The sequence below is a fragment of the Cydia splendana genome, chromosome 1 (genome assembly GCF_910591565.1).
Source record: "Cydia splendana chromosome 1, ilCydSple1.2, whole genome shotgun sequence".
Taxonomy (NCBI): Eukaryota; Metazoa; Arthropoda; class Insecta; order Lepidoptera; family Tortricidae; genus Cydia; species Cydia splendana.
In genome coordinates, this window is record NC_085960.1 from 11,456,025 (window position 1) to 11,483,107 (window position 27,083).

The 27,083-nt window shown below is 49.2% G+C and overlaps 1 protein-coding gene across 1 annotated transcript; it reads left to right on the top strand.

Moving 5' to 3' along the window:
• LOC134790693 (zinc finger MYM-type protein 3) lies at positions 1 to 26,805 on the top strand. The gene is made up of 19 exons (XM_063761598.1): positions 1 to 428; positions 1,614 to 1,918; positions 2,116 to 2,266; positions 3,491 to 3,652; positions 4,189 to 4,323; positions 4,520 to 5,806; positions 5,929 to 6,205; positions 6,355 to 6,463; positions 6,556 to 6,673; positions 6,770 to 7,429; positions 7,934 to 8,104; positions 13,313 to 13,551; positions 20,187 to 20,397; positions 20,724 to 20,849; positions 20,962 to 21,083; positions 21,322 to 21,460; positions 22,632 to 22,731; positions 23,243 to 23,418; positions 26,046 to 26,805. The coding sequence occupies exons 1-18, from the start codon at positions 71 to 73 to the stop codon at positions 23,415 to 23,417; spliced, it is 4,845 nt and encodes a 1,614-aa protein (XP_063617668.1). The 5' UTR covers positions 1 to 70; the 3' UTR covers position 23,418; positions 26,046 to 26,805.
• Positions 26,806 to 27,083: the final 278 nt, after the last annotated feature.

A 27,083-nucleotide genomic window follows, 5' to 3' on the forward strand; every position in this document is an offset into this window, starting at 1 on the left:
ATGCATTTTGTTAATTTTCAGATGTATTCGACCCTCTAATTGACCCAAATCCAACTAGATTGTTGGTAACATGGAAGAGAAAGAAAGCATTCCTGAAAACTCTATGGAGGCTGTGAGTGAAGCATCTGGGGACAAGATCTCTGCAGAAGATGAGACACATCCCAAAAAGTCTGAAGAGCCGCAAGAAAGTGATAACAAAGACACTGATACCAATAACAGTGATAAAGCAGATGTTAGTGATGTAGGCAAAGCTACTGATAGTAATGGTGATTCTGTGAATGATGCAGTTAGTGATAAGGATGGTGATAGTGGGCTCCAGAACCATGTGGAACATGAGAGTGAAAGTGTTAGTGATAAGGTGACCAATGCGGAGAATACTGACGAACCTGCTGCAGATGCAACAGAGGATGAGACGACTAAGGAAAATGGTATGTGCTTCTTTATAAAATGTAATTAAAATGATTAATCATTATTTATGAAGTTCATCACATCATATCCTATACTTAAAACTATAATCTATGCTATCCTTGTTAATAATAGTTAGTCTAATAAGATTAAGTAAATAAAAAAGCAACAATGTTACCAAGTAAGAATTTTATTTAGATGATAATGCCAAATAATAATAGTAACTTAAACTAAGGGCCTGTACTATAGGATGCCGGAAAATCATACGAAATGAAGAGCCTTGGTGCATTAATTAAAACATGGTTGTGACCCTTGGCCATGAGGAGACGAGGCAAAAGAAAAAGAAACTATAATTTTAGTATCTGGGAAATTGACTTTTTTTATTTTATTTTCTTTATTGGGGAAAAAACAGATACAGGCCAATAATATTTACAGGCAAAATTACAAAATTTAGATATAGCTTACATCCTAAGACAATTCCCACTAGGAGGTACGACAATAATTTTAGGGTAGAAATGTGATCGGAAGGAACTAAACAAACAGACTTATACTATACTTATACTAAAAATTAACATAACATAACAACACTTAACACATTCCAAGTATAAATATGTGAATATGAACACACCCAAAGTTTTATCATAAATATGAATTACAGCTAGTAGGCACTATAAGAGATACAAAAGAAACAAAGCTACACAATGTAATAGAAGCTTAAAATTAAAGTTATAGTAATCAGCTGACTTTGCGTTTAAATGTAACTCTAGTATTATTGCATATGTCAGCGGAGACTAGGCGTTTGTTGTAATTATTACATATCCTATGCAGCGTGGCTCGCACCCCAGCATTAGTGGCCGCTATCGGGGCTGCGAATAGGGACAGATTTTGTGTCCTATAGGTTGAAGCCCGGAAACTAATAGCCTCAAGTAGCTCAGGGCAGTAGGGCAGGGTAGGGCTTATGTAAATGTTTTGGAGTCATGGAGAAAAACTAAAATAAAAAAGATATTAAAGTAAACTTATACACACAATTTTCAGTATTCTTATTAAAACACTTGCTGTGGCAATTAGCTTAACCGTGGCTTAACCATAAGCAAATACAAATGTACTAAGTAAATACAATAAATACCCCCGTGCCTTAGTAATTATGTTTATGTGTATTTATTTTCTCAATATACCCTTGTTTCTCACGGAATATCTTACTATTCCAGAAATAAAATTAGAAGATGCAGAAAGTGCAGAAACAGTAGATGATCCCCCACAGAATATAGAAACTCCAGAAGAATCAAACAGCCAAGAATCTACTATTCAAGACTCTGCACAAGAGTCTATTGAGGAGTCTACACATGAATTGGTCCAGGAAACCAGCCAAGATTCAGAAGACACTGCTGTGAAAGCAAGTGAGGTAGATGATCAGGAGACAACCCATGTGGAGAAAAAGGAAGATGATGTGGGTAAACCTGAGTTTGAGACAGCACCTAATGTTCAGGATGAGCCTCAGGAAGACCATACGCAGGTAATTACCAAATTAACCTAAATTCAGACATACTGAGATGAAATTCAAAAGGCAAGCAAAACAAAGGCAATGCAATACCGTCCTTTTTTCAAAGCCATTCAGGATATTTTCAATCGAATGAAATTTTGTGCTGGTGTAATATTTTATTATAGAATCTATATCATTTATATACTCGTCACTTCGCATTTTTCTTCCAGGCTTTGGACCCTTTTGATGCTTTACTGAAGGACAAAAGTGACAGCACTACAGAAACATCCACAACTAAACCAAGCGGGGAAGTGAACTTGGATGATGATGATGACGACCACAATGCAGACGGTGTTGCAGCACATGATGATGATCACACTGGTAAACTGAACACTTATCATTTAATAAAATGTAATATTTATAGCTCAGCTTGAAAAATGTACAGACTTCAATTATTTTTCTTTCAATAAAAGAGATGAATAAGGAATGTGATAACTGGTCAATAGGCCTGATGACAAATTTTGAAAACCCTTTTAATATCGTCGGTACACTTGTATTAGTTCCGAAAAACACTATATTTCAGTTATACTCATAAGATTTAACATAGATAATTGCATTTTATTATAGCTAGTTTAAACTTCGCGCGAAAACGCTCGCGTGCCATTTGTGACGTCATCATTTAGTTGGTGGTAGGGTGGTAGATATTGTTTACATACTTACAGTTACGAATTTCCCTTGAATCCGAATGATATTGTTAATTCAGCACCATATATTACGATTAGGGATGATAAATACATTACCAAAATTTATCACAATAACTCATTTTACACAAAAACTCTCACACGGTTGCAGTTTAAGATGAATTATTTAGATACATGTAAATTTTGAGTGAAAATCACCGAACGCCGGTTTTACTTTTTAATTTTTCATTTTTTCTAGTTACGACAGCCAACATGGCAATGATAGTTCCATTCAGCCAAATAATTAAAAAAGTTTGTTGTTGAAATATCGTATTATTTAGCATTTTATTTAAATAATAACAAATAGATATCTACTTTATATCGTGTAATAATATTTTTTGGACGTAATAAATGTTTAGTGGCGAAATAACATTTTTTTTGCACCTTTCGAACTCTTTGGTGCCCACGTATAGATTTCGGTCAATGAGGTTGTCTATGTTGCTCTAAGAAATATGTTATGCATTGATGACGTCACTGTTTGGAACGTTTCTGATTGGCGTTTCAGTAAAAATGGCTGATTAGAGAATTTTGCACTTTTATTTTATTGAATATATTAATAATCCTTCAGTTTATACTGAGATTGGGCCATTTTTTAGAATCATATTAACATATATGTTTCGTTGAAACCATTATTTCCATGATTCTTTGTTACTTGCAACAGGCCTATTATGACTGAAGATAATTGATAATTAGGATAGGCTACTGTTGTAACACTTGTTTCTGTTAAGTATCTGGTCTCATTCGCTACGGAATTTCACTTTATCTCGTTTTGAGAACACACATTATAACTAAAACAGGAGTAGGTATGTCAAAAAATGTATACTGTCACATTTTTTTTCTATAATTTGGCAAATTTTCTTTACAGAAGAAACCCCCTTAGATGATAGCGGAAGTGTTTCCGAATTAGCAGAGGAACCTGGTGCTGATGAGGAAATTATGCTGTTACCTGACACTGAGAGGGAGATCTCAGAAGCTGATAAGGCAGAAGCAGAAAAGGTGTTGGCTGAGAAGAGAAAACAAGCTGGAGGTTTGTGTTTTAACTATACAATTTTACATCATACGTTTATTTTATTAAATAACTAGCGACCCGCTCCGGCTTTTCACAGGTTAACAAATTACACCTAAACCTTCCTCAAGAATCACTCTATTGATAGGTGAAAACCGCATGAAAATCCGTTTTTGAGTTTATCGCGAACAAACATACCAACACAGAAACAGACAGACGCGGCGGGGGACTTTGTTTTATAAGGTGTAGTGAAGATGTTACACTAGTTGGAAATGAAAGCTAATGTAGAATCGGTGACTGAGGGACTTACCGGGGGAGTCATAGCAACTCGTTAGCCATGAAGATTTGCATATTGGGCGTAAGACAAAGAAGGATGTGATGAAATATTATAAGTGATTATTTCATTACGAGGCAATCATATCATGAAACAACTGGTTGGCCACATCATGAAAAAGTCAAACCTAACCTAACCATATCATGAAGTGACATTAACTATTGTTATTCTTTCTTAGCTTACATGGAGTACTGACACTTATGACAAACTTTTGTGCCAACAGCTGCTGATGCAGAGACAGTACCCAAGACGGAGCATGACGCGGAAAACGATGCGGACGAAGATGCAGAGGCGCCGTCGGAGTCCGCGAGCGACGCGCCCGCTCCTGCGGACACTGCCACGGACGACCATACCGGCGGTAAATATTCTCTTTTATTTCATGACTGCTGGAGGTCTAGCCAAGGTGACAATCGTTGATAGAAAACGCCAATCGGAACTTAAATAATGTATGGATTGTATGTACCTATAAACTACTGTAGAAACACTTATTATCACCCGCAGTATTAATCTCCAGGGAATACTAGGTAATTATCATTTTCGTTATAATTTTACAGATAAAGAAAATGAAAACGAACATGACGAGGCGGCCGAAGCCGATGAAGAGAACTTAGTTCCCAACAACATTCAGGAAATTAGTCAATTCGACGGCACCTGCGTGCAGTGCGCCGAAAATAAGGGCTGCACCTACCGGTACGTCGACAAGGACGGAGACTACAAGTACATCTGCACCGAGGCCTGTCTCACCGCTTTCCAGGAGGAACACCCAGGCCAGTACAATGTCTGCTCTAAGAAGTACACTGTAGAGGAAATAACGCCCAAAACCCTCACCTGCTCAGAATGCGAGGAAAGTAAACTCTGCTACTTCTATTACAACTACGACGGCGAAGACACGAACTACTGCTCTCTTACCTGTTTACACAGTATGATGGCAGATGAAAAGGAGAAATATGTTTTCAAACGCCGGAGGATGGCCATTGATGAAGTAACCCCGACGGAAGCAGAGTGTCTAGTCTGTAAAGAAACCAAACCTTGCTCGTTCGCATTCAAACTGTACGGTGAGCACGTTGCTGTGTGCGAACAAACCTGCATCAAGGAATTGAATAGCAGAGAAAATGGCAGATTCCACATAAAAAAGAAACGAGTTACTCGCAAGGCCGCCGCGCAAGCGGCAACTGTATCAAATCCACCACTCCTCAAATTAAAAGTGATAAGCAATGCAACAGACAAATATCTGGATGAGGCGTACAAACTACAGCCCAAGACGCCGGCCATGGTGCAGGCAGCCAGGGAAGAGAGAGAAAGGACATTTATCAGGAAATGCTTTCAGTGCAATCTACAACTAGACTTAGAAAGTGATAAAACTCTGACGTGGGAAACCATGGACTTCTGCAATGAGGTGTGTCTGGGAAGATATCAGAACAAGATAGGGGCGCGTTGCGCCAACTGCAAAAACACGGTCACGCACACTAGTTTAGGAAAATACTGTGTAAGATTCGGGTATGATATCCGACAGTTCTGTAACTCTGGATGCTTGGAAGAGTTTAAAAAGGGGCTGAAGATATGTTGCTATTGTCAAAGAGATATATCGGTCGGTCACCAAGGCTTCCTAGCGCCAGTAGGAGACAAGGGCCAGTTCAAAGACTTTTGTACTCAAATCTGTATGGAGAAGTTTGATCAGATGAGCAAGAGCCCGCTACCGCAGCCGGTGTGGGCGAAGTGCGCCGTCTGCTCTCTGGAGAAAGGGACGACAATAGAGGTCGAAGTGAGTGAGAACATCGTACAAAGGCTTTGCTCCGATCCATGTTTTGCCGCTTTCAAATTCGTCAATAACATATTCCCAGGTAATTATTTGTGATACAATCGTTTTTTTAGAAATAAGCTTTTGATCAGAAGTCTAAGTATGAGTCTTAAGTTGAATAACATAAATAAAGCCGATAACAATAATTGGATCTCTGTTCCTCAGACCAATGCCGATGGTGCAAGAAATACTTCGAGCGCAAATCCTCAAACTGCTTCACCATCTATGAGACCCAATCCCCCGACTGCTTCTGCTCCAAGTCGTGCATGAACGTGTACATCAGCAACTCCCGCCACATCGTGCCGTGCAACTGGTGCAAAGTGAAGAAGTACAACTTCGACATGATACGGCGGGTGCAGAGCTCGGGGCAGGTCGTTATGATGTGCTCGCTCAACTGCTTGAATCTCTACCAGGTCTCCGTGAACGCAGTGTCGTCAAGAAGGTGAGCAGTACAAACTTAAGTTTTATGGTCCTATCACACTGGTACAGTCAAGGTATTACATATTGGCACCATACAACATAGTACATCAGAACATTCTTAAAATATCGTATTATGAAGTAGGACTCTGTAAAGGGATGTTTTCTTTTCAGAATAAAATGTGATATGTGCAAGCGAACATCTCTGGCACAGTACCACTTGACGATGTCAGATGCGACAGTTCGGAACTTCTGCACTTATCAATGCGTCATGGCATTCCAGGTAAAGACACGTATTTAGATTTAATAAATACCCAATCCATTTAAAAATCTTGCAACTAAAACCTAATTCCCATCATATCTTATTTTTTCTAGGGTCAATACTCAAAACACACGCCGCCTCTAATGCCGGGAGAAGCGATGGACCAACAGAAGGCGGTGCCCACGGGCGTCCCCAGGCGGACGTACTCCGGCACAGGCCATAAAAACAACGGTAAACGTAGGTTTTTTGCACTCATTTCTATACTGCACTGAACACTTTCACATTTCTAATTGAGTTCTTACGTTCGATTACTATCTCTTTTTCCAGCCGTAGCAAAGACGCAGACGCGGTCGACGGGCCTGCCGGTGATCTCCAACGTGCAGTCCCTGGCCGCGCCGCCGCCGCTCATGCCGGCCATGACCTCCATGACGCGCGCCAAGTCCAAGCGGCTGCAGGTCCAGCCTGCCCCTCCCCCCGAACCTGAACCCCCGGCCGCTCCCAAGACTCCTCCGCCCCCTCCCAAACCCCCCACACCTCCACCACCCCCACCCCCTAAAATATACAATCACGTCATAGTTAAAACTTTGCCTCCCAGAGAGGTAGCCAATAAGGCGACTATGTCGAAGCCGATGATGATTTCGAAGGGAGTCTCTTGCCGTCCGCATCCGTGCACTAAAGAATGCCAAACCGACCCGAGCTTGGAGCGACGCGTTCTCATACCGGTCCCGGTGCCTATATACGTCCCCGTTCCTTGCGCCATGTGGTCACTGCCGTTCCCTGTCCCGGTGCCAATTCCGATACCGATCCCGACCCCGGTGTTCATACCGACGACCCGAAACTCTGCGAAGGGGATCATGAAAGAGATCAACAAGATCCATGACAAGATGCCGACGGATCCGTTCGAGGCGGAGCTGCTGATGATGGCCGAGATGGTTGCTGGTGACAAGAAGAAAGATCAGAGTGACTCTGATACTGATGATGATAATGGTGAGAAAGTTTTCCTATCTATATGCGTATATTTATCATGGTATCTCCCTAGCCCTGGTTAGTTTTGAATTGTTGTTTAAATAATCTTTCTAAATGTCCTGGTTATTATTAAGTAAATAAAGGTTTGAACTGTAAACCTAACAAATATCTATATTTAGTTAATTGGATAACGATAACCTTTCAGTACATTCAAAGAGTAAGTAGCATTTTTTTAGTTCGTATATAAGCACAAACACTACAATATTTTATGAATATAGTCTGTTCGGAAAGAGAAGAGTCGTGGGTTGTATAGGGCCCCATACATTCCACGACTCTGCTCTTTCCGCACAGACTCTAATAAAAGCTTATTACATGAAATGAGCCCAATATATACTATCTCTCAATGTAATCTATATCATCTTACGCTTAATATTAATTGAAAGTAACGCAATATTTACACATAATAATTAACTAAAGGAAGTTAATCGCGTGGAAGCTTATGCTTAACTCAAATGTCTTTTTCAGCAGAGGAAGGGTTCAGCCCAGTGGCCGGAATGGACGGCAATAACGCATTCGGCGAGGATATGCTGCAGATGGCTTTAAAAATGGCCACCGAGTATGAGGATCAGCCTGTCGACCTCGAGTCTGCCATGACAGCCAATACTATCACGCCGAGCTCGCACCCTGGCATGCCTGGTAAGTTATGAAGTTTGGCAACAATGCGTCGCGAGCAGATGGCGGTATAGGTGGTAATGTGGCCTATCGCTTATAGAAAACGAAAATCAAGTCTTAAATAAATGTATGGAAATTATGATGTGATTATTCGTCGTATGCGTTATCTTGATACATTTTTATTGTTTAATCGGCGTTTGTTGGTTAACATCATCCGGGTACTGCCCATCGACTGTCTATTGTCACGATGGTCAAAATCACCGTCCGAGATCTAGTAATAGTACATTACTACAGAGGCCGGGACAAAAGGGGTTGCAGGCCGAAGATATAGATAGGTCTGAGGCGGGCAACCCCATATTTCCCGCCGAGGTATGTATAGTGCTTTTCTCAAACATGCAATGAAATAATAATAAAAATGGATGATGATGATTGTTTCATGTCCTAATAGTGCTAGCGGTTGACCAAAATCAGCTGCAAATGGTGTTAGAGGTATGAAAATGGGCACGATTAATCTTTAATTCAATTCAATTCAAATTCTTTATTTCAGATAAAGCATCCATATCGTGTTAGTTACAAAACAAATAAATCTTAAGCTAACTTAAATACTATGTTAGTAAAAATAAATTAAATTATTCTTAAAACCTACAGGCCATCCTATTTGACGTAAGTCGCTAAAGGCTTGACCTGATCTAGCCAATGTGCCAGTATATTACAATTATATCTGCTCGCAATCACCTTTAGAATGCCATTCGGACTAGCACGGACGCGTCCTATTAGCGATGAGATCTTTCTCCGCATGATCGCATGGAACCCGTCCGTATACGTTTCGGCAAACATCTTCGACGCACTGCACCATCTAGGCAGTCCCAACAGCATTCTAAAGGCGTTGTTGTACTGTATGCGAAGGGCGTTATAGGCTCGTTTGGTATACCTTACCCACAGGCTGCTAGAGTAAAAAGATTGGTTGTATGCTTTAAACAGCGATATTTTTACCTGCACAGAACATCTAGCAAACCTGCGGGCCAGCATATTTGCCCTTACCGACAACGCCCTTCGCTCCCTCTCAATATTACTGTCATCACAAAGATCATCAGTTATGATGTGGCCCAGGTACTTAAAACTATTGACTACCTTCAGTACAACTCCACCAAGAGACTCTGGAGGTACATAATATGGTTTTCTCAAACATGCAATGAAATATTGATGTTATGTTCCTTATAATAGGCTGCGAAGTATGACGTTTCAGGTGCGGCTAGGACAAAAGGTCGTTAATGAAATTTCATACACATCTTGCAGGCCTAGGCCGGCAAAGTCCTCTTTTTTAATTTTCATTTCACAGATATTTGTGACACAGCATCGTGGCATTCATCCATTAAAAAAAAACTAGAGGCAGTATTTGCTTTATGGTTCGTAATGACACTCTGCCACTACGCCTATTAAAAAAAAACAAAATAATGTTTTCTATAATTTGCAGTTTTATTTGTATAAAATCAACATGAACTTAATAAATAATACATTCTATAATTTTAAATTATAAATTTAACTACACAAATAAAAACATATAAAATATTTCATCTAAACGTTAGCGGTAAAAAGGTCTACTCAAACACGCGTAGTTATATTTTTTAAATTGTTATGGAGGTAAAGTTTAAAAATATTCATTCTGTTTTATTGGATTTATGGTGCGTTGTTGATTTTTTTGACTTTAATATGAGTTCCGACGAAATAATGAAATTAATATTAATTGTAATCGTAGGTGTTGGAATTGGCAGCGTAAGCAGAATTGATTTTAATTTAATAACTTGCTGCCTCTGCCGCCAAGTCAAAAACGAAGTATGTATATGGTTGCTTATGGCAATTTTATTATTTGAGAAACTAAGAAAAATGGCTTACAGTTTATTAGAAACAGTTTTGTGGCATATTTTAAATGAGTGTAACTACAAATTCGTCAACACTGGAAATTATACTTATTTACTCCATGCATAAAGCAACGATGTATGTGAAACATGATATCAACATGAAAGACTATGTAAACTTATGTGACGAAAACGACAGTCAGACGGATACAAGGCGAAAAAATCAAAGATACATGAAAATATACAGGTAGTAAAAATACACGACTCGTGTAAAACATACGCGTGATAATGATATAGGTACGTGTTGGTTATATTTTGGGTGTAGTTTACTTTTAGTTTTTGTATAAATAAAACTTGAGTTTCGTGGATTTTTTATTTTATTTATTTCATTGCATGTTTGAGAAAAGCACTATACAGACCTCGGCGGGAAATGGGGTTGCCCGCGCTCAGACCTATTCGGCCTCGCTTCGCTCGGCCGTCTATATGTCTTCGGCCGGCAACCCCTTTCGTCCCGGCCTCTGTAGTAATGTACTATTAATTCTACCCGCCTTAAAAACCATAATCTCACTCTTGGTAGCGTTGTACAAAAGTCCGCGCTCATTTGCATATTTTTCACACTTGGCCACTAGTTGTCTTAATGCCCCGATAGACGATCTTTAGGCCATTTGAATCAATTTGACCCGTAGCACCAAAAAAAAAAAACAAACGGAAAGGAGTTATGACGTCATCTTTTTTTTGTATGGAAAAAGAAAAATAATTGTTCAGAAACCTATCGTGTGTGGTATTAAATGACAAAAAAAAGATGATGTCATAACTCCTTTCCGTTTGTTTTTTTTTTTGGTGCTACGGGTCAAATTGATTCAAATGGCATAAAGATTAATCGTGCCGATTTTCAAACCTCTAACACCATTTGCAGCTGATTCCCGAATTTCACGGTGTACCGCTATTACTATAATGTGATAGGTTATTCAGTGCGTGGGATTCCTACGATCTTTAGGCCATTTGAATCAATTTGACACGTAGCACCAAAAAAAAAAAAACAAACGGAAAGGAGTTATGACGTCATCTTTCTTTTTGTATGGAAAAAGAAAAATAATTGTTCAGAAACCTATCGTGTGTGGTATTAAATGACAAAAAAAAGATGATGTCATAACTAGTGATGTACCAACTATTGGTTTGGCCGACTAGCCGACTAATCGGCGCTCGAATGGCCGATTAGTCGGCCGACTAGTCGGCTAGTCGGCCAGATCATTAGTTTCGTATAAGTTCAGGTGAAAAACAATAGTTTTGCTCCTTTGGTTGCGCTATTCATCATAATTTAGCTTGGCTAAAAGGTGTTCTCTACAGGTTCAAAGACCTATCACAAGAATCCTCGTTCAATTTCTGTGTTTAGTTCTTTTATTTTGCGATCCTGAGCAGACCGTCAGTACAGCTTGTAGGAGGTATTCCCAAGGCTCTATTTCCCGTACGTAGTCGCCAGTTAAGAACCTATCCCCTGTGGTCAGCGTCTTTATACGAGCAACGTGCACTAAGTCTCTAAATTTTGCAATAACATAATTAGTTCCTCATGGCTCGACCATTAAAAAAAAACAAAAACTGAATAATAATAAAAAAAAATAACTATCGAACTTGCACATGAAATTACACGAGAATCAGTTGAGATCGACCTGGGGAGCGATTTTTGAATTTCGATTGCTCGACTTCGTCACTCGAAAATCGGCGGAAAACGGCGAAATGCTAATTTTTGAAATACGAGCGATAGAAATATGGAATCGAGTGGTATTGACCACTCGTTTTCAATTCTATTCGTAGAATTTAAATGCCTAGTAGTGGAGATATTATTGAACGAAATACACGAAATCTAGCGGTCAAAATTCAAAAATCGGGCCCCTGTAGAGAAAAACAACATCCCAACAACATATGATAACGATCAAACGGTCAATTATATGAACAAAAGTTTCGATATGCACCCTGAATAGGTATTTTACTAAAATAAACATAAAACATATGGTAAATATTGACTGATGATTTCTTTTTTTTCTTTCACTAATAAAGTGCCGACTAATCGGCCATTTTTGCCGACTAGTCGCCGACTAATCGCCGACTACAAATGTGGCCGGATAGTCGGCTTTCCCGACTAGTCGGTACATCCCTAGTCATAACTCCTTTCCGTTTGTTTTTTTTTTTTGGTGCTACGGGTCAAATTGATTCAAATGGCCTAAAGATTAATCGTGCCGATTTTCAAACCTCTAACACCATTTGCAGCTGATTCCCGAATTTCACGGTGTACCGCTATTACTATAATGTGATAGGTTGTTCAGTGCGTGGGATTCCTATGGGGAACGAAAATTTTATTATTTTTGCGCTACGACGCACGGTTTAGGAGATACAGCCCTATAAATATTTTTCGTTCTTTTTTCTTTTTTTGTGTTTTTTAAATATGACTTAGGGATTACATACAGGGGAACGAAAATTGATTATTTTTGCGCTACGACGTACGGTTTAGGAGATTAGCCTTATAAAGTTTTTTTTTGTTATTTGTGTTTTTTTTTTAATATTAATTAGGGGTTTCTTACAGAGTAACGAAAATTTTATTATTTTTGCGCTACGGCGCACGGTTTAGGAGATACAGCCCTATCAATATTTTTCTTTATTTTTTTGTTTTTTAAATATGACTTAGGGGTTCCTTTAAGGGGAACGAAAATTTGATTATTTTTGCGGTACGACGTACGGTTTAGGAGATACAGCATTATAAAGTTTTTTTTGTAATTTATTTTTCTTTTTTGTGTTTTTTTTTTTAATATTAATTAGGGGTTTCTTACAGCCGGACGAACATTTTATTATTTTTGCGCTACGACGCACGGTTTAGGAGATACACCCCTATAAAGATGAAAAAAAAAAAGAAATCGTACCATAAACCAAATACTGCCTATATTTTTTTTTAAAGTGGTAACACCATCGCACCGCACCGCGACCCTGGTGGGTGCGACGTTCCGAGGCCGCGGCGCGGTGCGACAGTGTGTTACCACTTTAATGGCTGAATGCCACGATGGTGTGTCACAAATATCTGTGAAATGGAAATTAAAAAAGAGGACTTTGCCGGCCTAGGCCTGCAAGATTTGTATGAAATTCCATTAACGACCTCTTGTCCTAGCTGCACCTGAAACGTCATACTTCGCAGCCTATTCTAAGGAACATAACATCAATATTTCATTGCATGTTTGAGAAAAGTAATATTTATGAATAGGTGTGAATCAACGAATCTATTCATACAGGGGCCGAGCAATTTTAGGGCCGGATGTATATTTTTTTTATCTAAACTCGTTCGTACTTACTATAGGAAATGATGAGTAAAGAGAACGTGTCGTACCTACAGGTCTGGAGGGCGAGCCGATGCACCACCACCACATGATGGTGCTGGAGCAGCAGCGCGCGGTGGCGGCGCTGCGCGCGTCGGCGGCGGCGCCCCGCAAGCGCGCGCCGGCCGCGCCCGCCCCCGCCGCCGCGCGCCCGCCCCCGCGCGCCAGCAAGCGCCGCCGCGCCGAGCCGCAGCCGCCGCCGCCCGAGCCGCCCCGGGAGCCCGCCGAGAAGCCCGACGCCAACATGTGTCTCAAGGTACCGCTACTCCCCCCCCACCCCCGCCGCCGCGCGCCCGCCCCCGCGCGCCAGCAAGCGCCGCCGCGCCGAGCCGCAGCCGCCGCCGCCCGAGCCGCCCCGGGAGCCCGCCGAGAAGCCCGACGCCAACATGTGTCTCAAGGTACCGCTACTCCCCCCCCACCCCCGCCGCCGCGCGCCCGCCCCCGCGCGCCAGCAAGCGCCGCCGCGCCGAGCCGCAGCCGCCGCCGCCCGAGCCGCCCCGGGAGCCCGCCGAGAAGCCCGACGCCAACATGTGTCTCAAGGTACCGCTACTCCCCCCCCACCCCCGCCGCCGCGCGCCCGCCCCCGCGCGCCAGCAAGCGCCGCCGCGCCGAGCCGCAGCCGCCGCCGCCCGAGCCGCCCCGGGAGCCCGCCGAGAAGCCCGACGCCAACATGTGTCTCAAGGTACCGCTACTCCCCCCCCACCCCCGCCGCCGCGCGCCCGCCCCCGCGCGCCAGCAAGCGCCGCCGCGCCGAGCCGCAGCCGCCGCCGCCCGAGCCGCCCCGGGAGCCCGCCGAGAAGCCCGACGCCAACATGTGTCTCAAGGTACCGCTACTCCCCCCCCACCCCCGCCGCCGCGCGCCCGCCCCCGCGCGCCAGCAAGCGCCGCCGCGCCGAGCCGCAGCCGCCGCCGCCCGAGCCGCCCCGGGAGCCCGCCGAGAAGCCCGACGCCAACATGTGTCTCAAGGTACCGCTACTCCCCCCCCCACCCCCGCCGCCGCGCGCCCGCCCCCGCGCGCCAGCAAGCGCCGCCGCGCCGAGCCGCAGCCGCCGCCGCCCGAGCCGCCCCGGGAGCCCGCCGAGAAGCCCGACGCCAACATGTGTCTCAAGGTACCGCTACTCCCCCCCCACCCCCGCCGCCGCGCGCCCGCCCCCGCGCGCCAGCAAGCGCCGCCGCGCCGAGCCGCAGCCGCCGCCGCCCGAGCCGCCCCGGGAGCCCGCCGAGAAGCCCGACGCCAACATGTGTCTCAAGGTACCGCTACTCCCCCCCCCACCCCCGCCGCCGCGCGCCCGCCCCCGCGCGCCAGCAAGCGCCGCCGCGCCGAGCCGCAGCCGCCGCCGCCCGAGCCGCCCCGGGAGCCCGCCGAGAAGCCCGACGCCAACATGTGTCTCAAGGTACCGCTACTCCCCCCCCCACCCCCGCCGCCGCGCGCCCGCCCCCGCGCGCCAGCAAGCGCCGCCGCGCCGAGCCGCAGCCGCCGCCGCCCGAGCCGCCCCGGGAGCCCGCCGAGAAGCCCGACGCCAACATGTGTCTCAAGGTACCGCTACTCCCCCCCCCACCCCCGCCGCCGCGCGCCCGCCCCCGCGCGCCAGCAAGCGCCGCCGCGCCGAGCCGCAGCCGCCGCCGCCCGAGCCGCCCCGGGAGCCCGCCGAGAAGCCCGACGCCAACATGTGTCTCAAGGTACCGCTACTCCCCCCCCCACCCCCGCCGCCGCGCGCCCGCCCCCGCGCGCCAGCAAGCGCCGCCGCGCCGAGCCGCAGCCGCCGCCGCCCGAGCCGCCCCGGGAGCCCGCCGAGAAGCCCGACGCCAACATGTGTCTCAAGGTACCGCTACTCCCCCCCCACCCCCGCCGCCGCGCGCCCGCCCCCGCGCGCCAGCAAGCGCCGCCGCGCCGAGCCGCAGCCGCCGCCGCCCGAGCCGCCCCGGGAGCCCGCCGAGAAGCCCGACGCCAACATGTGTCTCAAGGTACCGCTACTCCCCCCCCACCCCCGCCGCCGCGCGCCCGCCCCCGCGCGCCAGCAAGCGCCGCCGCGCCGAGCCGCAGCCGCCGCCGCCCGAGCCGCCCCGGGAGCCCGCCGAGAAGCCCGACGCCAACATGTGTCTCAAGGTACCGCTACTCCCCCCCCACCCCCGCCGCCGCGCGCCCGCCCCCGCGCGCCAGCAAGCGCCGCCGCGCCGAGCCGCAGCCGCCGCCGCCCGAGCCGCCCCGGGAGCCCGCCGAGAAGCCCGACGCCAACATGTGTCTCAAGGTACCGCTACTCCCCCCCCCACCCCCGCCGCCGCGCGCCCGCCCCCGCGCGCCAGCAAGCGCCGCCGCGCCGAGCCGCAGCCGCCGCCGCCCGAGCCGCCCCGGGAGCCCGCCGAGAAGCCCGACGCCAACATGTGTCTCAAGGTACCGCTACTCCCCCCCCACCCCCGCCGCCGCGCGCCCGCCCCCGCGCGCCAGCAAGCGCCGCCGCGCCGAGCCGCAGCCGCCGCCGCCCGAGCCGCCCCGGGAGCCCGCCGAGAAGCCCGACGCCAACATGTGTCTCAAGGTACCGCTACTCCCCCCCCCACCCCCGCCGCCGCGCGCCCGCCCCCGCGCGCCAGCAAGCGCCGCCGCGCCGAGCCGCAGCCGCCGCCGCCCGAGCCGCCCCGGGAGCCCGCCGAGAAGCCCGACGCCAACATGTGTCTCAAGGTACCGCTACTCCCCCCCCACCCCCGCCGCCGCGCGCCCGCCCCCGCGCGCCAGCAAGCGCCGCCGCGCCGAGCCGCAGCCGCCGCCGCCCGAGCCGCCCCGGGAGCCCGCCGAGAAGCCCGACGCCAACGTGTGTCTCAAGGTACCGCTACTCCCCCCCCACCCCCGCCGCCGCGCGCCCGCCCCCGCGCGCCAGCAAGCGCCGCCGCGCCGAGCCGCAGCCGCCGCCGCCCGAGCCGCCCCGGGAGCCCGCCGAGAAGCCCGACGCCAACATGTGTCTCAAGGTACCGCTACTCCCCCCCCCACCCCCGCCGCCGCGCGCCCGCCCCCGCGCGCCAGCAAGCGCCGCCGCGCCGAGCCGCAGCCGCCGCCGCCCGAGCCGCCCCGGGAGCCCGCCGAGAAGCCCGACGCCAACATGTGTCTCAAGGTACCGCTACTCCCCCCCCCACCCCCGCCGCCGCGCGCCCGCCCCCGCGCGCCAGCAAGCGCCGCCGCGCCGAGCCGCAGCCGCCGCCGCCCGAGCCGCCCCGGGAGCCCGCCGAGAAGCCCGACGCCAACATGTGTCTCAAGGTACCGCTACTCCCCCCCCACCCCCGCCGCCGCGCGCCCGCCCCCGCGCGCCAGCAAGCGCCGCCGCGCCGAGCCGCAGCCGCCGCCGCCCGAGCCGCCCCGGGAGCCCGCCGAGAAGCCCGACGCCAACATGTGTCTCAAGGTACCGCTACTCCCCCCCCACCCCCGCCGCCGCGCGCCCGCCCCCGCGCGCCAGCAAGCGCCGCCGCGCCGAGCCGCAGCCGCCGCCGCCCGAGCCGCCCCGGGAGCCCGCCGAGAAGCCCGACGCCAACATGTGTCTCAAGGTACCGCTACTCCCCCCCCCACCCCCGCCGCCGCGCGCCCGCCCCCGCGCGCCAGCAAGCGCCGCCGCGCCGAGCCGCAGCCGCCGCCGCCCGAGCCGCCCCGGGAGCCCGCCGAGAAGCCCGACGCCAACATGTGTCTCAAGGTACCGCTACTCCCCCCCCCACCCCCGCCGCCGCGCGCCCGCCCCCGCGCGCCAGCAAGCGCCGCCGCGCCGAGCCGCAGCCGCCGCCGCCCGAGCCGCCCCGGGAGCCCGCCGAGAAGCCCGACGCCAACATGTGTCTCAAGGTACCGCTACTCCCCCCCCCACCCCCGCCGCCGCGCGCCCGCCCCCGCGCGCCAGCAAGCGCCGCCGCGCCGAGCCGCAGCCGCCGCCGCCCGAGCCGCCCCGGGAGCCCGCCGAGAAGCCCGACGCCAACATGTGTCTCAAGGTACCGCTACTCCCCCCCCACCCCCGCCGCCGCGCGCCCGCCCCCGCGCGCCAGCAAGCGCCGCCGCGCCGAGCCGCAGCCGCCGCCGCCCGAGCCGCCCCGGGAGCCCGCCGAGAAGCCCGACGCCAACATGTGTCTCAAGGTACCGCTACTCCCCCCCCCACCCCCGCCGCCGCGCGCCCGCCCCCGCGCGCCAGCAAGCGCCGCCGCGCCGAGCCGCAGCCGCCGCCGCCCGAGCCGCCCCGGGAGCCCGCCGAGAAGCCCGACGCCAACATGTGTCTCAAGGTACCGCTACTCCCCCCCCCCCCCCCCGCCGCCGCGCGCCCGCCCCCGCGCGTCAGCAAGCGCCGCCGCGCCGAGCCGCAGCCGCCGCCGCCCGAGCCGCCCCGGGAGCCCGCCGAGAAGCCCGACGCCAACATGTGTCTCAAGGTACCGCTACTCCCCCCCCCACCCCCGCCGCCGCGCGCCCGCCCCCGCGCGCCAGCAAGCGCCGCCGCGCCGAGCCGCAGCCGCCGCCGCCCGAGCCGCCCCGGGAGCCCGCCGAGAAGCCCGACGCCAACATGTGTCTCAAGGTACCGCTACTCCCCCCCCCACCCCCGCCGCCGCGCGCCCGCCCCCGCGCGCCAGCAAGCGCCGCCGCGCCGAGCCGCAGCCGCCGCCGCCCGAGCCGCCCCGGGAGCCCGCCGAGAAGCCCGACGCCAACATGTGTCTCAAGGTACCGCTACTCCCCCCCCACCCCCGCCGCCGCGCGCCCGCCCCCGCGCGCCAGCAAGCGCCGCCGCGCCGAGCCGCAGCCGCCGCCGCCCGAGCCGCCCCGGGAGCCCGCCGAGAAGCCCGACGCCAACATGTGTCTCAAGGTACCGCTACTCCCCCCCCACCCCCGCCGCCGCGCGCCCGCCCCCGCGCGCCAGCAAGCGCCGCCGCGCCGAGCCGCAGCCGCCGCCGCCCGAGCCGCCCCGGGAGCCCGCCGAGAAGCCCGACGCCAACATGTGTCTCAAGGTACCGCTACTCCCCCCCCACCCCCGCCGCCGCGCGCCCGCCCCCGCGCGCCAGCAAGCGCCGCCGCGCCGAGCCGCAGCCGCCGCCGCCCGAGCCGCCCCGGGAGCCCGCCGAGAAGCCCGACGCCAACATGTGTCTCAAGGTACCGCTACTCCCCCCCCACCCCCGCCGCCGCGCGCCCGCCCCCGCGCGCCAGCAAGCGCCGCCGCGCCGAGCCGCAGCCGCCGCCGCCCGAGCCGCCCCGGGAGCCCGCCGAGAAGCCCGACGCCAACATGTGTCTCAAGGTACCGCTACTCCCCCCCCCACCCCCGCCGCCGCGCGCCCGCCCCCGCGCGCCAGCAAGCGCCGCCGCGCCGAGCCGCAGCCGCCGCCGCCCGAGCCGCCCCGGGAGCCCGCCGAGAAGCCCGACGCCAACATGTGTCTCAAGGTACCGCTACTCCCCCCCCCACCCCCGCCGCCGCGCGCCCGCCCCCGCGCGCCAGCAAGCGCCGCCGCGCCGAGCCGCAGCCGCCGCCGCCCGAGCCGCCCCGGGAGCCCGCCGAGAAGCCCGACGCCAACATGTGTCTCAAGGTACCGCTACTCCCCCCCCACCCCCGCCGCCGCGCGCCCGCCCCCGCGCGCCAGCAAGCGCCGCCGCGCCGAGCCGCAGCCGCCGCCGCCCGAGCCGCCCCGGGAGCCCGCCGAGAAGCCCGACGCCAACATGTGTCTCAAGGTACCGCTACTCCCCCCCCCACCCCCGCCGCCGCGCGCCCGCCCCCGCGCGCCAGCAAGCGCCGCCGCGCCGAGCCGCAGCCGCCGCCGCCCGAGCCGCCCCGGGAGCCCGCCGAGAAGCCCGACGCCAACATGTGTCTCAAGGTACCGCTACTCCCCCCCCACCCCCGCCGCCGCGCGCCCGCCCCCGCGCGCCAGCAAGCGCCGCCGCGCCGAGCCGCAGCCGCCGCCGCCCGAGCCGCCCCGGGAGCCCGCCGAGAAGCCCGACGCCAACATGTGTCTCAAGGTACCGCTACTCCCCCCCCACCCCCGCCGCCGCGCGCCCGCCCCCGCGCGCCAGCAAGCGCCGCCGCGCCGAGCCGCAGCCGCCGCCGCCCGAGCCGCCCCGGGAGCCCGCCGAGAAGCCCGACGCCAACATGTGTCTCAAGGTACCGCTACTCCCCCCCCACCCCCGCCGCCGCGCGCCCGCCCCCGCGCGCCAGCAAGCGCCGCCGCGCCGAGCCGCAGCCGCCGCCGCCCGAGCCGCCCCGGGAGCCCGCCGAGAAGCCCGACGCCAACATGTGTCTCAAGGTACCGCTACTCCCCCCCCCACCCCCGCCGCCGCGCGCCCGCCCCCGCGCGCCAGCAAGCGCCGCCGCGCCGAGCCGCAGCCGCCGCCGCCCGAGCCGCCCCGGGAGCCCGCCGAGAAGCCCGACGCCAACATGTGTCTCAAGGTACCGCTACTCCCCCCCCACCCCCGCCGCCGCGCGCCCGCCCCCGCGCGCCAGCAAGCGCCGCCGCGCCGAGCCGCAGCCGCCGCCGCCCGAGCCGCCCCGGGAGCCCGCCGAGAAGCCCGACGCCAACATGTGTCTCAAGGTACCGCTACTCCCCCCCCACCCCCGCCGCCGCGCGCCCGCCCCCGCGCGCCAGCAAGCGCCGCCGCGCCGAGCCGCAGCCGCCGCCGCCCGAGCCGCCCCGGGAGCCCGCCGAGAAGCCCGACGCCAACATGTGTCTCAAGGTACCGCCTCCGTGGCCCAAGAACACTGAATCCTGTTGTCCGTCAGATTGGTTCACCTTTGTAACGAAGGTGGCGCTTGCGTATTTGCATCTGAGGACCTCCCGCGACCCCCTGCAAGGCTGCGAAGTTCACCTTTGTACCGGCTGCCCTGTGCCATATTTGTGTCTTTGTGTGTTCTGTACAATAAAGAATTACTATACTATAAACCGATCGACTTATTCCAGTACACATTCGGCGTGAACGCGTGGAAGCAGTGGGTCATGACAAAGAATGCCGAGATCGAGAAGAGCTCGATACGACGGAAGCCGTTCAAGTCGGAGATCCTCCAGCTGACCGCCGACGAGCTCAACTACTCGCTCTGTCTGTTCGTCAAGGAAGTGCGGAAACCGAACGGCAGCGAATACGCCCCGGACACTATTTATTATTTGGTTCTAGGTGAGTAAGATTTTTAACGAAAATGTGTGATTTTAACCGATCTAGTGGTGACGCGTAACGTTAAAATAACTGACGCAGGTATAGATAGATTTATAAAAGTGCTTTATATCCTATCAAATGCCGCTTTAATAAAGCTATTAGTGTTGGAGTACCATATTTATTATTTTATAATGGCAACTAATATAATGACCACCAACATTTTTTGATATATGGTTAGATGATTTCGACGCCATTAATAGGGACTTATGGGAAAAGAATCAAGAGGAGAGGAAGAAATCCTTTTCCCAGCAATAAATGCTTTTGCTAATCATTTATTTGATTTTCAGGTATACAACAATATCTATTTGAAAATGGTAGGATAGACAACATATTTACGGACCCATACTATGAAAAGTTCACGGACTGTTTGGACGAAGTCGCCAAGAAATTCTCAGTCTTATATAATGACTCACGTAAGTTTAAGCAATATTTTATTTGCTACGTTTAATTAGACAAACATACATACTTTTTGTAGTATAAAAAGTAATCCTTGCACTCACTTGACCGGTTCTCTTTCTTTGACAGAGTACATAGTAACGCGAGTGGAGGAGGAGCACCTATGGGAAAGCAAGCAGTTGGGAGCACATTCTCCGCATGTCCTACTTTCCACATTAATGTTCTTCAACACTAAACATTTCAACCTAGTTGTGAGTATCATGCGACCACGAGTAACGCGTAGAATTGACTGTTCTGTTTTCAAACTACGCATTTCTAGTAGAGTGACGGTATCGTGGCATCCTTTGATATCCAGAATAGCATTTGATATCATATTTTCTTTTACCGTGGTCTTAAATATCCTACCGTGGGGGGTTACGGAATTATATTTCCTTTATTGGTAAATCTTACGTAAGATATTTAGCATTCTTATAAATTACTTTTTTCCAGACGGTTGAAGAGCATATGCAGCTGTCATTTTCACACATAATGAAGCATTGGAAACGAAACCCCAACCAGCCAGGACAGGCCAAAATACCTGGCTCTAGAAATGTTTTACTGCGGTTCTATCCTCCTCAATCGGCGCTTGGTAAGCACACATAATATTTAGAAAATAGTGTAGTAAATAAAGGTAGTGGACCCCGCAGTAATTCCTCAGCCAGAAAAAACTTTACAGTGTGATAAAGTATCAATAAATAAAAACTATTGTATACATTTCCAAAGAATAATAATAATAGAATTAAAGTAAATACCTAAAGTCTTAGATCGTTAATATATTTTTACGGAAAAATGCTCCGTTCAAACTTTCTTCACCAGACATATTCATGTAACGTATTGCAACAATATATGAAATATCAAAAAAATATCCCAGCAGAAATACCAGTATTAATAAAATAAATTTTTTTGGCGTGTCTTGGACCGGAAAATTGCTCAGTCTAATTTTTTCACTGGAATGCCATTTTATTGCCGTTTTATACCTACAAAATGAAAATCTAAATAATTTCCACTCTCGGTTTTTAATAGTTCTATAATACATACATTTCGATACGCATTTTTTTTGGATTTTTTTACCCACTGCGCCAAATTATATTCTAAGATCATATAAGAAGAAAAAAATGACAGAGCAATTTTCCGATGAAAATGAGCGTCAAAAAAAGGAAGTATCATAAAAAAATATTCTCATGTTTGACAAAACTTTTAGATTTTTTTCTAGTATCACATACCGATACAAATAACTTATTTTGTAAAATAATTTTGGACTGAGGAATTACTAGGTTCAATATATAATCAGATTTGTGTTTTTACCTAACTTAGGAGTGTTTTTTTTTTTTGGATATTTATAATTTTAGTCTCTGCTCATACTATACAATAACCAAGCTAAATTTCATCGACTGAGAAATTAATGCATGGGTCTCCATACAACAACTTGCTTCATTTACTACACTAAAAATAGACATTACATGTATTCAATTTACACCGGTCGAAGTATTAAGCAGATGGCGCCATCATAGCTTGCCCTGTCAATCCCTAGAATTGTGTCAAAATTTTGTTTTTTTAATGCCCTGGATGCAGCTCCAGCTCCAGAGCTCCAGCTCTTTAAGCCAAATCTCATAGAAAAAGGGGCAAGCTATGATGGCGCCATCTATGCAAACCTTTGACAGTTGCCAACCCCATTTAAAAATTATTTCTTGGTAAATAATCAGTGAAACATTGATATACTGAGTACTAATCTCTCAAATGCAATGGTTGTTTTTTTACAGAAGCGAATTCCAGGAAAAAGAAAGTATATGAGCAGCAAGAGAATGAAGAGAATCCTCTTCGTTGCCCTGTCAAGCTTTACGAATTTTATATTTCCAAATGGTATGTCCTTAGTGTCAATTATTTTATAGTTTACCTATTTTTAGAAAATCAAACTTTGAATGATGTAAACACTGGAATCCACTCTGCGCACACGGAGTCATATCGAACATTCATTATAACATAGCATTTCTCATTATTATGTAATGTTTAATGCAAATACGGTAGTGAGGGAAAGCAGTAATTTAGTTTTGTTTGTCTACGTTCTACGAAATCGGCCTTTTCCCTCACCATTTGGACCTTTAAACACTTTACGTCATAATGTCATAAACAAAAACGTCACTTATACGCCAATCCCGCCAAGGTAACGGGCGCAAGCGATCTACTGTAATTACTGTAAACCTTACTTGAAAGTGTCAAGGTTACTTGACAGCGTACGCCGTAGCACCTTTAGTGTCCTTGGCACTGTGGGCACGACCAGTAACAACCACTTTAGGTGTTCTTAGCGTTCAAAAGGTCAAACACTGACAGCTGCTCTTTATCGTCAAAACTAACATAAACACGTATCCCTCAGCCCGGAGTCGGTCCGCACCCGCAACGACGTGTTCTACCTGCAGCCGGAGCGGTCATGCGTGCCCGACTCGCCCGTGTGGTACTCCACGCAGCCGCTCAGCCGCGCCGCGCTCGCCAAGATGCTGCACCGCGTCAAGATGGTCAAGGAGATCAACATCGCGCTGCTCACTAGCTAAAGTATGTATGTGTATAGCAAATCTAATATTAAAAAAAAAACTACAAAAATGTGTGAAAGACAGAAGTCCGTCTAAGGTTGGTGTTCCACCTGTCCAATGTGTATTGACTCTCACACTCATCAGAGTTGGGCAAAAATTAACTTGAATAAGAATAAGAATAAAAACAGAAATTTTATTCTTATTCAAATCGAGTTGAATTAGAATAATTCTTGCACTAGTTATTTTAGAATAAAATTAAGGTGAATAAATCATGTGACTTTTATTTTAAATGCGGAATAAAAAACAGAATTATTATTCTAGAAGTAGAACTATTCTAAATAAGGTTTTATTCAATTAAAATGTTATTTAGAATTAAGTTAATTTTTGTAGTAGGTACAATCGGTTATATTTATTTTTGTAAGTTGATTTTCACCCTTCTATTTAAAAGTCGGATTGAATTGATATTTGTTACTTTAGTTTAGGTACAGTACACATTGAAGAGTTCCGCTATAAACTATCTAGTTCTATCCTCCGATCAGGATGCTTAGCCAATATGCCAAACGTTAACGCTCCGTGGAGTTGCGTAGGTATAGTCTCTCTCTATCACTCTTACATATCAGTGCGATAGAGAGACAGATAGCGTTTCGTTATCGCAGCGCAAACGATCGGCATGTTGGCTACGCACTCAAGGTGCCTAGCCAAGATGACATTTTTTGTTCCGGCTTCCGACAACGAAGCACTTCCTGTCTCTATCACTCTTACATATTAGTGCGATAGAAAGACAGAGATAGCGTTTCGTTCTCGTAGCGCAATCGATTGGCATGTTGGCTACGCACCTAAGGTGCCTAGCCAAGATGACATTTTTTGTTTTTAATTTAATAACCAAATCATTAGGCACAATGTAGCTGTTCTGGGGGCCTAGCCAACATGCCAATCGGTTGCGCTACTACAACGAAACGGTATCTGTCTCTCTATCGCACTAATATGTAGGTAAGAGTAATAGAGGCAGAAAGCGCTTCGTTGTCGGAGCGCAAACGATTGGCATATTGGCTAGGCCCCCAGAACAGCTAAATTGTACCCAAAGATTTGGTTATTAAATTAAAAACAAAAATTGTCATCTTGGCTAGGCACCTTGGGTGCGTAGCCAACATGCCAATCGTTTGCGCTACGATAATGAAACGCTATCTCTGTCTCTCTATCGCACTAATATGTAAGAGTGATAGAGACGGAAAGCGCTTCGTTGTCGGAGCGCAAGTGATTGGCATGTTGGCTAGGCCCCCAGAACAGCTAAATTTACCTAATGATTTGGTTATTAAATTAAAAACAAGAATTGGCATCTTGGCTAGGCACCTTGGGTGCGTAGCCAACATGCCAAACGTTTGCGCTACGACAACGAAACGCTATCTCTGTCTCTCTATCCCACTAATATGTAAGAGTGATAGGGACAAAGCGCTTCGTTGTTGGAGCACAAGCGATTGGCATGTTGGCTAGGCCCCCAGAACTGCTAAATTTACCTAATGATTTGGTTATTAAATCAAAAACAATAATTGTCATCTTGGCTAGGCACCTTGGGTTCGTAGCCAACATGCCAATGGTTTGCGCTACGACAGCAAAACGCTATCTCTGTCTCTCTCGCACTAATATGTAAGAGTGATAGAGACAGAAAGCGCTTTGTTGTCGGAGCGCAAGCGATTGCCATGTTGGCTAGGCCCCCAGAACAGCTAAATTTACCTAATGATTTGGTTATTAAATTAAAAACAAAAATTGGCATCTTGGCTAGGCACCTTGAGTGCGTAGCCAACATGCCAATGGTTTGCGCTACGACAACAAAACGCTATCTCTGGCTCTCTATCGCACTAATATGTAAGAGTGATAGAGACAGAAAGCGCTTCGTTGTCGGAGCGCAAGCGATTGGCATCTTGGCTAGGCCCCTAGACCAGCTAAATTTAACATAATGATTTGGTTAGTAAATTAAAAATAATACGGTTACTGAAACTATGCGACAGTCAACTTGTAAGATTTTATTCCATAAAATGGGTATGAATTAGACAAGAAACTAACTACTATTACATCTACCTAACTATACGTAATTAGTACCTATACGGTACCCAGACCACATTTTTATTCGTGGAATATTATTTCGAATAAAAATCATGATTATATTTATTTGATTAAGAATATGTTATTCTCATTCAATTTTTTCTCATACGAATTATTCCCGACCAAAATTATTTGAATATTTTTGACGGGAATAAAATCGAGATGATTTTATTCCGACAAATTCTTATTCAAATAATGATTTTATTCTTGAATGCCCAACACTGACACTCATTAAGCAAAATGTGAGACGCAAGACGCAACACACATTGGACAAACAAATTGTATAGGTGGAATACCACCCTAAACTAGCTTTGCACCAACTTGAAGTTTGAACAGAACAAAAAGTGTGGGAGTGTACGTATTATTTCCATAGAAATTTGACATTATCTAATGATAATATCGCCACACTTTGTCATTGGCCATTGCAAATTCAACGCAGAGTTAGCTTGGTACCGATTTAGTAGATGTTCCTAAAGCGTGTTATGAATATGATATGATAATGTCATGAAATTTCCCAAGTCTGGACTCATAATATTTTTATTGTTACAGATTTCTCAAACCAGTGTTCTCGCCGGCTTCTAGATTCGCAATGCAACTCCCTCGCGTTTGGTTTCGATCCTTTTATTTACTACGTACCAAGTCAAGCCTACAAAACAGTCTCCCAAACGTTGTAAAGATGGTAATTTTAAGCACAATGTATATTTTTTCTACTTTGTATATCAGCCTGCTGAAAGGACGATTAATTTTAAATAAAAAAAGATTCAATAGAAACCTTTTTTTACAATGTTGCAATGTAGCTGTAAGTACTGTGCGGTCTGTACAGTTTTCATTGGTACTAGGACAATTATGAACTGAATGGTATTTTAGTTGGCAGTTAAAATTCGAATATCAGTATGGACACTGATAAAATTAATCTTAAATTTGTATATAAGTACGCCAAGCGAATCACATCATGTTTTCAGCCACCGGCCACCCTAGAAATGTAAAAGCTTCGATGTACATTTTCGTGAACGGCGAAACACTTTCCTCGGTGCCAGGAATACATTTCTTTATACTTACCCATGTGTAATATGAGATATTTAATAATAAATTAGACTGTAGAATTAAGGTGAAATTCCAAGTTTTGTGGCAGGAAATCTTATTTGACTAGCATTATTTTTTTTAACAATTGATATGTAATATTGTCACAGATAGAAATTTTTATTATAGTAATATAGCTTGTGAAAGAGTCAGATTCGTATTAAATAATAGCGTTAACCGTAAGTTTAGGTTACAGCTGTGTAAAAAAGAATACAGATTCTCCTAAAAACTTGTCTTTTACTTCTGACCAAGTGACCAGTCTATTTTAGTTACAAGGTCTGTTTCTAGCAGGCGTTCTACATGACATTAAAGCTCTTCAAAGGGGCTCTACGGATTAGATCTTTATCCCTATGCAAGCCTATCAAAAGACCGGGATTTATAGGTCCGTGAAATCCAAAATGGAAATACAATACTAAGCTTAAATCTTACAATAAAAAAGTTTTCGCAACTCTTCAAAGGGTCTAGCCGCAATACTATACACGGTGTAACATGAGTAAACCGAATAAT